General features: G+C 43.4%; 1 protein-coding gene across 1 annotated transcript; it reads right to left on the bottom strand.

Annotated features, from left to right (window-relative positions):
* Window positions 1–7,634: 7,634 nt before the first annotated feature.
* LOC110486094 (actin, non-muscle 6.2) lies at window positions 7,635–11,941 on the bottom strand. The gene is made up of 6 exons (XM_036941854.1): window positions 11,923–11,941; window positions 11,320–11,446; window positions 9,557–9,796; window positions 8,858–9,296; window positions 8,177–8,358; window positions 7,635–7,976 (listed from the first exon to the last, which is right to left on the bottom strand). The coding sequence occupies exons 2-6, from the start codon at window positions 11,443–11,445 to the stop codon at window positions 7,833–7,835; spliced, it is 1,131 nt and encodes a 376-aa protein (XP_036797749.1). The 5' UTR covers window position 11,446; window positions 11,923–11,941; the 3' UTR covers window positions 7,635–7,832.
* Window positions 11,942–12,174: the final 233 nt, after the last annotated feature.

The raw sequence follows: 12,174 nt of genomic DNA, 5'->3' as shown, positions 1-12,174 counted from the left end.
GAGGCCTGTACTTGTCTGTGGGGCTATAATTGGCTAACAGGCAGTAGTGGTGTGTAGGTAAACCTATGTGTTGTGATAATTGCGTTGTTTGCTCTATAACATGTTAGCTCATATGCCTTGCGACCGTGATATATGGGCCTAAGGTCGAGACAATAAGAAGACACAGTGGCTGAATAAATTCAACAACACCTTTGTTTCATCACAAAACCGGAGAGCAACCTCTGTCTGGTGAAGTCCTCAAAGCACATTGAATGTAACAAACAGTTACATGATCTACAGCATGGTCAAGTTCATGTTTCTGACATTTTCAGACTACTAAACAACTGTTGATTTAGAACCACAGAGTTGCCACAAGTTGCAAAGAAAACAGAAGCTGCCTTCACTATTCCAGCACCATTTCAACATCATCAAATCAGCTCTGCTTAGTCTAATACAGTGACAACTAAAAGATACCAAAAACAATTTAGTCCAATCAATGTAAGCTAAATGTGATGTGGCTGTCCATGGTTCTGATTTCTCTCTCACTCCGTGTGTGTGTGTGTGTGTGTGTGTGTGCGCGCGCATTTGTGCACGTAGAAAAAAACATGTTGATTTGAAATTCCAATGCCATTCTCCTCTCTTTCATGTTGACGAAACAGTCTATGACTCTGTCATACAGTACACACTTAGTTTTTGTTTTCCTAGGCTACCTGGCTAAAATTCTTGCTCGCAAGCCTAACTTCCTTTCATGGGCAACGATGTGCCGCTAGTAAACATTGGCCTACTACAGAACATTAGCTACATATTGCACTTCCATCCTCTCAGGCCAGGGGCACAATGTATGAATTAATGGTTGGATCAAAATCACCATTATAATCATTGGCCAGTACGGAGAATTAAGTAAAACCACAAGTCCAAATCCCTATCTCCATCCATGGGTAATTTAGGAAAGGGACAATTTTAGCTAGCTAGCTAGCAAACGGAGGAAAACAGCACAACAAGATACAATTCATGTCTCTGTCAATTATGTTTGACTTTTGATGGGAAATCCATACTGGATTCCATTTACACTTTTTTTGGGGTGTGCCAGGACCATTCACAGTTGAGCTCGCTCAGTTTAGCTCAACACTGATTGGCTATTATTATTATTATTTTTAATGATCAAGGGAGGCCAAATGCTTGCTGGCTTCCCTTGCATTCAATGCTAGGGGCGGCAATAATGTTGACCAGACAGCATCAGATAGGAGATATGTTAGTAGGAGATATGTTAGTAGGAGGAGATATGTTAGTAGGAGGAGATATGTTAGTAGGATATATGTATCTTTAAAATGACTTATTTAAAGCGCCCAGCACGTCATCCTCGTTAACAGTTTAAAAAATGCTGTTTCGCTCGATCGGATGTTTTCTCCGGTGAGATTCGTTCAGCCTCTTGCGAACTGAAGGACGTTTGTGTATTGTTTTATTGGTCAATGTTTTGGGAAAGCCTGACTTCCCTTGCTATCTATGAATACACGCTGCTAACAGCGGTAGTAAACTGCTCAACTAAGGGGCAATGCTGTTCAATCTACCACAGACCTGGCTACCTACCAGAAAGTCGTCACTGTAGTTACCACAGCCACAAAGTCCTAAACCCCGCCGATTTCTATAATTTTTATGATAGACAATTTAGATTTTGTGGCTGTGCTTTCTAGTGGAAACCCTACCACACAGCGCTCATCTTACCGCTGTCCCCCACCAACTCAGCAACAATGGTAGTTAATGCCGTTTTAGGTTTTCTGCTGTGTGCCTCTCCTCCATGTTCTGTGGTCAGTCCCTACATGGGACTTCATTTCCCAAGGGCTCATCAATGTGATGGGTTTCTGCAGTGATGTATTACAGCATGTTCATAGACATCCAGCAATCTGTTGCTCCACGTATGGTGTGTGAGAGCTGGCGCTTTGTAGGCCTACTTGCTGAGCAATCATTGTACAATTTCTCCATCCCGGCCGTCACGGTTTTGGCATCTAGTCTGGTTTGTATTGCCTTACAGGACTTCTCTGCTGTCGCTTCCCTATCTCACTCTCTGACATTTTTTAAACTGTTAACGAGGATGACGTGCTGGGCGCTTTAAATAAGTCATTTTAAAGATACATATCTCTTACTAACATATCTCCTACTAACATATCTCCTCCTACTAACATATCTCCTACTAACATATCTCCTCCTAACATATCTCCTACTAACATATCTCCTACTAACATATCTCCTACTAACATATCTCCTACTAACATATCTCCTACTAACATATCTCCTCCTAACATATCTACTCCTACTAACATATCTCCTCCTACTAACATATCTCCTACTAACATATCTCCTACTAACATATCTCCTACTAACATATCTCCTACTAACATATCTCCTACTAACATATCTCCACTAACATATCTCCTACTAACATATCTCCTCCTACTAACATATCTCCTACTAACATATCTCCTACTAACATATCTCCACTAACATATCTCCTGCTAACATATCTCCTCCTACTAACATATCTCCTCCTACTAACATATCTCCTACTAACATATCTCCTACTAACATATCTCCTACTAACATATCTCCTCCTACTAACATATCTCCTCCTACTAACATATCTCCTACTAACATATCTCCTCCTAACATATCTCCTACTAACATATCTCCTACTAACATATCTCCTACTAACATATCTCCACTAACATATCTCCTACTAACATATCTCCTCCTACTAACATATCTCCTCCTACTAACATATCTCCTACTAACATATCTCCTACTAACATATCTCCTCCTACTAACATATCTCCTCCTACTAACATATCTCCTACTAACATATCTCCTACTAACATATCTCCTACTAACATATCTCCTCCTACTAACATATCTCCTACTAACATATCTCCTCCTAACATATCTCCTACTAACATATATCCTTCTAACATATCTCCCACTAACATATCTCCACTAACATATCTCCTACTAACATATCTCCTACTAACATATCTCCTACTAACATATCTCCTCCTACTAACATATCTCCTCCTACTAACATATCTCCTACTAACATATCTCCTACTAACATATTTCCTACTAACATATCTCCTACTAACATATTTCCTACTAACATATCTCCTACTAACATATCTCCTACTAACATATCTCCTACTAACATATTTCCTACTAACATATCTCCTACTAACATATCTCCTACTAACATATCTCCTACTAACATATCTCCACTAACATATCTCCTACTAACATATCTCCTCCTACTAACATATCTCCTCCTACTAACATAAAAGCATTTTAGACAGCAGGTATAGTGTACATGGAACTATGAATGAGGTACTGGTCATCAATAATATTCCTACATAGATCCAGGAGGAGTAATGCATTTGAGAGCAGATATGACATTTGTCCATTGCTTTGTTTTATTAATTCACAGGTGATATTTATGGATGATTCTATCATTGTTTGGGGAATAAATAAGTTTAAATTAAATATTCAATGACATCAGCACATAATTGGAGCTGTTATGCAAATGTAAAATCCAATAGATAATTCACTCATCCTTTACCTCCTTTTCAGAGAAGATGTTGTTATTGATCAACAATCTCATACCCCACAAGGGGCCAAAGCCTCATGGATTTTCCTCAAAAGGATGGAAAACAGTAAACAGCTAGTTGGGTGTGAAACTGTCACTAATTAGTAAGGAACTCCCCTGGTTGTCTAGGTCTTAATGGAAAAAACAAAAACCCACAGACACTCGACCCTCCGTGGAATGAGTTTGACACCCGATTTAACCTATGATTCTATACAGCAGGGGCATACTCTGGATAACTGCTCATACACTGGAGATCTGGAGGTCTGGAGTACTGCTCATACATTGGAGGTCTGGAGTACTGCTCATACACTGGAGGTCTGGAGTACTGCTCATACACTGGAGATCTGGAGTACTGCTCATACACTGGAGGTCTGGAGTACTGCTCATACACGTGAGGTCTGGAGTACTGCTCATACACTGGAGGTCTGGAGTACTGCTCATACACTGGAGATCTGGAGTACTGCTCATACACTGGAGGTCTGGAGTACTGCTCATACACTGGAGATCTGGAGTACTGCTCATACACTGGAGGTCTGGAGTACTGCTCATACACTGGAGATCTGGAGTACTGCTCATACACTGGAGGTCTGGAGTACTGCTCATACACTGGAGATCTGTAAGTCTGGAGTACTGCTCATACACTGGAGGTCTGGAGTACTGCTCATACACGTGAGGTCTGGAGTACTGCTCATACACGTGAGGTCTGGAGTACTGCTCATACACTGGAGGTCTGGAGTACTGCTCATACACTGGAGATCTGGAGTACTGCTCATACACTGGAGGTCTGGAGTACTGCTCATACACTGGAGATCTGGAGTACTGCTCATACACTGGAGGTCTGGAGTACTGCTCATTTATTATTATGTTTTATTTCACCTTTATTTAACCAGGTAGGCAAGTTGAGAACAAGTTCTCATTTACAACTGCGACCTGGCCAAGAAAAAGCAAAGCAGTTCGACACATACAACGACACAGAGTTACACATGGAGTAAAACAAACATACAGTCAATAATACAGTATAAACAAGTGTGAGCAAATGAGGTGAGATAATGGAGGTAAAGGCAAAAAAAAGGCCATGGTGGCGAAGTAAATACAATATAGCAAGTAAAACACTGGAATGGTAGATTTGCAGTGGAAGAATGTGCAAAGTAGAAATCAAAATAATGGGGTGCAATGAGCAAAATAAATAAATAAATACAGTAGGGAAAGAGGTGGTTGTTTGGGCTAAATTATAGGTGGGCTATGTACAGGTGCAGTAATCTGTGAGCTGCTCTGACAGCTGGTGCTTAAAGCTAGTAATGGAGATAAGTGTTTCCAGTTTCAGAGATTTTTGTAGTTCGTTCCAGTCATTGGCAGCAGAGAACTGGAAGGAGAGGGGGCCAAAGAAAGAATTGGTTTTGGGGGTGACCAGAGAGATATACCTGCTGGAGCGTGTGCTACAGGTGGGAGATGCTATGGTGACCAGCGAGCTGAGATAAGGGGGGACTTTACCTAGCAGGGTCTTGTAGATGACATGGAGCCAGTGGGTTTGGCGACGAGTATGAAGCGAGGGCCAGCCAACGAGAGCGTACAGGTCGTAATGGTGGGTAGTGTATAGGGCTTTGGTGACAAAAACGGATGGCAGTGTGTTAAACTGCATCCAATTAGTTGAGTAGGGTATTGGAGGTTATTTTGTAAATGACATCGCCGAAGTCGAGGATTGGTAGGATGGTCAGTTTTACAAGGGTATGTTGGGCAGCATGAGTGAAGGATGCTTTGTTGCGAGATGGGAAGCCAATTCTAGATTTAACTTTGGATTGGAGATGTTTGATGTGGGTCTGGAAGGAGAGTTTACAGTCTAACCAGACACCTAGTTATTTGTAGTTGTCCACGTATTCTAAGTCAGAGCCGTCCAGAGTAGTGATGTTGGTCAGGCGGGCAGGTGCAGGCAGCGATCGGTTGAAGAGCATGCATTTAGTTTTCCTTGTATTTAAGAGCAATTGGAGGCCAGTGAAGGAGAGTTGTATGGCATTGAAGCGTGCCTGGAGGGTTGTTAACACAGTGTCCAAAGAAGGGCCAGAAGTATACAGAATGGTGTCATCTGCGTAGAGGTGGATCAGAGACTCACCAGCAGCAAGAGCGACATCATTGATGTATACAGAGAAGAGAGTCGGTCCAAGAATTTAACCCTGTGGCACCCCCATAGAGACTGCCAGAGGTCCGGACAGCAGACCCTCCGATTTGACACACTGAACTCTATCGGAGAAGTAGTTGGTGAACCAGGCGAGGCAATCATTTGAGAAACCAAGGCTTGTCGAGTCTGCCGATGAGGATGTGGTGATTGACAGAGTTGAAATTCTTGGCCAGATCATTGAATACGGCTGCACAGTAATGTTTCTTATCGATGGCGGTTAAGATATCGTTTAGGACCTTGAGCGTGGCTGAGGTGCACCCATGACCAGCTCTGAAACCAGATTGCATAGCAGAGAGGGTATGGTGAGATTTAAAATGGTCGGTAATCTGTTGTCTTGGCTTTCGAAGATCTTAGAAAGGCATGGTAGGATAGAAATGTCTGTAGCAGTTTGAGTCAAGAGTGTGTCCCCCTTTGAAGAGGGGGATGACCGCAGCTGCTTTCCAATCTTTGGGAATCTCAGACGACACGAAAGAGGTTGAACAGGCTAGTAATAGGGGTGGCAACAATTTCGGCAGACAATTTTAGAAAGGGTCCAGATTGTCTACCCCGGCTGATTTGTAGGTCCAGATTTTGCAGCTCTTTCAGAACATCAGCTGACTGGATTTGGGAGAAGGAGAAATACACTGGAGGTCTGGAGTACAGCTCATACACTGGAGATCTGGAGTACTGCTCAGACACTGGAGGTCTGGAGTACAGCTCGTACACTGGAGGTCTGGACTACTGCTGGTTTTCTGTTCTACGTAATCATTAATGGCACCTACCTCGTATCCCACGTCTAAATCAATACCTGATTAGAGGGGAACAATGAAAAATAAAGCAGTGGAACTGGCTTCCAGTCCAGATAAGAATATGAGGGCTATACAGTATCAGTTCTAGGTACATGCAGCCACCAAAGAAAAACTAAGATCCCTAAGGATTTAGATTAAACCACTGAGGTTCTCCCATGCTCAGTCAGCACCGTCTTCACTACCAGTGTAGGTCATGTGACAGAATGTGAAAGTAGCACCTGCTCCCCTAGTGTAGGGCATGTGAAGACAGCACTGTCATCTAGTGGACATATCATGTAAATCAGGGATCTCCAACTGCAGGCCTGGAGTCTGGTGCAACTTCCAGGACTAACCCTAGCGCTGGTCGATAGGATCATTAAATTGCACTCATCTGGTGCCCCAGGTCTAGATAAATGAACCTGGCTTCGAGTGAAATGTGCCTGCCGTATGAAGTTCCACCCAGTTGACCAGCGTTACCAATGCCAAAACAGGCATCGGGTTTAGTGAGCTCTTTGGTTAACTCACCTGCTTCAGTCTGGGATTTAAATACTGTCATCAGGTGCTTTAGCACTGGTATAGAACACACACCTGCAAAGCTTTTCATGACAAGACCACCCTGATATATAATTAGCTGTCCTCGTCATCACTGATGCGATTAGAACAGCTACTTCCGTTCATTAGCATGTACTCCTGTCAAAGACAGTGGGCTTTCAGTGTACATTATAGAAGTAGCTTCTTCACCTTGCCTTCATCTATACAGATGATAGAATGTCAGCTGGCCAGCACATCCCAAAGATCTGAGAGATGAAGCCATAGACGTGAGGTTCACCAAGAGAATTTAACATTGAGAAAACTATTTGATTTAACCTGCAGTGGGTTCCAGCCAATGACAAATACATTAAGTGTGTTTACAAATCACATTATTCCCTGAAATTATCAGTAAATTAGAAAAAAAAGTGACATACGCATTACAAGACTTAATGTTGCAACTAGACGACAGAGTATCACATTACAGTGAACGTTTATTCAATGGCCCAGTAGCAGATGTTACAGCAAGACTAATAGTAAGAAATACAACACAAGGCAGAATGTCACTCCCCCCCAGGACACCATGTAGAACTGAAACAATATAGCTTTATCTCTACCAGTTAGGATAGGTGGAAGTCACATCTACTCATCTGATCATTTTAGAGCCACACAAATGCAAGGTGTTGGCTTCTGGACAGGAGAGCCATCTGAAATAACAGACTCCCTGAAAGGAGTAACACGGAGGTTAAGAGTCAAGGCTTTAGAAACATTTGCGGTGGACAATAGACGGGCCGGATTCCTCGTATTCCTGCTTGGAAATCCACATCTGTTGGAAGGTGGAGAGAGAGGCCAGGATGGAACCGCCAATCCACACAGAGTATTTACGCTCGGGAGGGGCGATGATCTGGCAACAAGAGATGAACATATTCATTAGTTAAACAGGGAGATCTAAAGTTGTTTTAGTGCAGAAAACATTCATAAATCAGATTTCTGATGAAAGTATTTGGGAAGCCAAAAAGATAGAGAAAATAAAATAGGGCTAGTCGAGAGATGCCACACTGAATGCCCATGGGCTAAAAGTCAGAATCACACGTGAATGCCCACCTTAATCTTCATAGTAGGAGGTGCCAAGCCACTGATCTCCTTCTGCATTCTATCAGCGATGCCAGGGAACATAGTGGTGCCACCTGAGAGAACAGTGTTGGCATACAGGTCTTTCCTGATGTCCACATCACACTTCATGATAGAGTTGTAGGTGGTCTCGTGCACTCCAGTGCTTTCCATGCCTACAAAAGCAAGCATGTACATGTCAATGGCAGCCCTAGGAACATAAATTAACAGGCCTACAAGTACGGCTCTTTTAATGAGGTCAGTGAACACACAACTGGCAAGAACCTCAGAGCTCCAGAGGATTGTATAGTGGTGAATGACTGTCACTAAGCTGAGTAACATCATCTAGACAAGAACATTTGTACATGTATTAAAGAGCGACTCCAGTGGCCAAATGGAACCTTTGTCCGCTGATTTATAATAAATACATTTTAAAAAAGCCAGAAAGTTGGGTGTTTAGTGCTTATGAATAATCATATCAATACGTAACTGAGGGGGCATCTTGTGTGACCTCTCCCAAGAGGAAACATCATTTTCAGAGCCTCCAATTTAGTAGTGGATAGAAATGACGATTGTAGGACTAGAATTACTATAGTCGCCAACCATAGACAAATGGCTTTTAACAAATACATTTTTAGCTGAAGTTCCCCTTCAAAAGATACTGAAAAACATCACCAATGAAGGACGGCTGGAACATGGTCTCAGGGCACCGGAAGCGCTCGTTGCCGATAGTGATGACCTGTCCATCAGGCAGCTCGTAGCTCTTCTCCAGAGAGGAACTGGAGGCAGAGGTCTTCATCTCCTGCTCAAAGTCCAGCGCCACGTAGGCCAGCTTCTCCTTGATGTCGCGCACAATCTCCCTCTCGGCCGTGGTGGTGAAGCTGTAGCCACGCTCAGTCAGGATCTTCATCAGGTAGTCCGTGAGGTCGCGTCCGGCCAGGTCCAGACGCAGGATGGCGTGGGGAAGAGCGTAGCCCTCGTAGATGGGCACCGTGTGGCTAACGCCATCCCCAGAATCCATCACGATTCCTGTGGTGCGACCAGATGCGTACAAAGAAAGAACAGCCTGGATACCTACATACATGGCTGGGCTGTTGAAGGTCTCAAACATGATCTGGGAGAAGAATAGAAGGTGGGAATTAGGACTGTGTGAGACTCTTATAAAAAGGGGGTTTTAAACACATATACTTAGCAGTATTTGTGAGGCCCACCACTAATCAATACCTACCCTCAAGCAAGGTGAACAGAGTAACCCTAATGTGAAACTGTGCTACATTCTGCTAGTGGATGAGGAGTCTATGTAAAACCAATTTCTGGGTTTATTTACTACTGCCACAGTGTTTATTTGTAAAAAACACTAATGCCACCACTTACCTGGGTCATCTTCTCCCTGTTGGCTTTGGGGTTGAGTGGGGCCTCTGTGAGCAGGACGGGATGCTCTTCGGGGGCCACACGCAGCTCATTGTAGAAGGTGTGATGCCAGATCTTCTCCATGTCGTCCCAGTTGGTAACAATGCCGTGCTCGATGGGGTACTTCAGAGTCAGGATGCCCCTCTTGCTCTGGGCCTCATCTCCCACGTAGCTGTCCTTCTGTCCCATGCCCACCATCACACCCTGGGGAAAGAGACACTACCGTTACACTTTGTCCCTGCACTACACAAACTCAAGTTACACTACAGAAGTTGTTTTCAAATGTTGGCTTGAGTTGCCTGTATGTTTCACAGACACACCGCAATCAATTTCTTAACTCATGAAATCCCAATCTTTAGTTTTAGGCTACCAATACATTATGCTTTTGTTAGTGGGTTTGGGGAGGGGTGTCTTTTTAAATGAGGCCATTTCTGGCCAATATTTGTCCATTTAGTGGAACTCTTGGCTCAAGAGCACCCCCAGAAGGAAGAGTTCTGTATAGCCTCTTCAAACTCCATCCCAAAGTCAAATATAGAGATAGCATGTGTCTACTTACAGTAATGTTCTCTCAAACATCTAAATTCCAAAATCAGGGGTATTAATATAGAGTTTGTCCCCTCCTTTGCTGCTATAATAGCCTCCACTCATCTGAGAACACTTTTCACTAGATGTTTGAACAACGCTGTGGGGAATTGCTTCCATTCAGCCACAAGAGCATTAGTGAAGTCAGGCACTGATGTGGAGAAAAATGGGCCTGACTCCCAGTCAGTGTTCCACTTCATCACAAAAGTGTTCGATGGGGTTGAGGTCCGGGCTCTGTGCAGGCCAGTCAAGTTCTTCCATACGATCCACAGACCATTTCTGTATAGACCTCGCTTTGTGCACAGGAGTATTGTCATGCTGAAACAGGAAATGGTCTTCACCCAAACTGTTACCACAAAGACAGTAGCACAGAATCATCCAGAATGTCATTGTATGCTGTAGCGTTAAGATGTCCCATTAATGGAATTAAGAGGCCTAGCCTGAAACATGGAAAAACAGCCCCAGACCATTATTCCTCCACCAAACTTTGTAGTTGACACTAGTCGGGCAGGTATCGTTCTCCTGGCATCCGCCAAACCCAGATTCATCTGTCGGACTGCACGATGGTGAAGCGCGAGTCAGCACTCAAGACAACGTGTTTCCACTACTTCAGAGTCCAATGGCAGTGAGCTTTACACCACTCCAGCCAACGCTTGGCGATGCGCATAGTGATCTTAGGCTTGTGTGCAGCTGCTTGGCCACGGAAACTAACTCCATTAAGCTCCGGACGAACAGTTCTTGTGCTGACGTTGCTTCCAGGGGCAGTTTGAAACTCGGTAGGGAGTGTTGCAACCAAGGTCAGACAATTTGTACATGCTTCAGAAGTCCCATTCTGTGAGCTTGTGTGGCCTACCATTTCACAGCTGAGATATTGTTGCTCCTAAATGTTTCCACTTCACGATTACAGTTGACCAGGGCAGCTCTAGCATGGCAGAAATTTGACAAACTGACTTGTTGGAAAGGTGGCATTCTAGGACAGTGCCACATTGAAAGTCAGAGCTTTTCAGTAAGGCCCTTCTACTGACATGATGTGGATGAAACAGCCAAATCCACTCATTTGAAGGAGTGTCCACATATAGTTTGTGTATAAAGGTATAGCCTATATTAAGTGAAGCCGATATCCAAGAGGTCAGTATGGTTCCAACCTGATGTCTGGGTCTTCCAACAATGGAGGGGAAGACAGCACGGGGAGCATCATCCCCTGCAAAGCCAGCCTTGCACATGCCTGAACCATTGTCAACCACCAGTGCAGCAATATCATCTTCAACCATTCTGGAAAAAAAAAAGAGGATTAATGAATCAAGGCCTAAAAACCAAGAACAAAGCCATACCATTTTCTGGTGCAGGGTATATCGTCAATACAGACCACCAATTACTACAGTATAAATGAGACAAATTAGAGGTCCTCATTAGTAAGAGTAGACATAGTCAGCTGTAATTCGTAACAATTAGTTAAAATGTTTAACCAGTGACCTAAAGAGCACTAGTCTACTAGCAGACCTTGTAAAAACAGTGGAATTTAACCAAATACAATAATTTGGAACAAAGCAAAGAATTCCAATCAGTCATTTATTCTTTCTCAATATATGGCTCTGATCCCAACAGCTCAAACACGTATTCACAGACAAATCCAAGCAAAGCTGTATTTCAAATCAAGTGACTTTAACCATAGTTAGAACACATTTAGCGATACAACTCGACATTTCAGATTGGCTTTCTCAAACGTCGGGATAGTGGCGTTTACTTACCTGTCAGTTTGGATGCTTTCTCTTCAAGAATCCGGGAATGATTATGTCTTCAATGAAGTGTAGCATCCACATTTCAGCAGGAGACTATATACCTCCTTTTCTCCCCAACCGTGCCTCATCCTCCGCCTTCGCGTTCATCTGCTCACACCAAATATGGGCATTGTTTTCAAAAAAAGACACCGGATTGGATTGGGAGGTGTTTTACGGTGGAAGTGACCGACCGTTGTCATTCACAGGGTAGACGACAATAAA

The sequence above is a fragment of the Oncorhynchus mykiss genome, chromosome 13, assembly GCF_013265735.2.
Source record: "Oncorhynchus mykiss isolate Arlee chromosome 13, USDA_OmykA_1.1, whole genome shotgun sequence".
NCBI classification, from domain to species: domain Eukaryota; kingdom Metazoa; phylum Chordata; class Actinopteri; order Salmoniformes; family Salmonidae; genus Oncorhynchus; species Oncorhynchus mykiss.
Note: the sequence above shows the minus strand (reverse complement) of the source record. Positions and strands in the feature narration are given on the sequence as shown.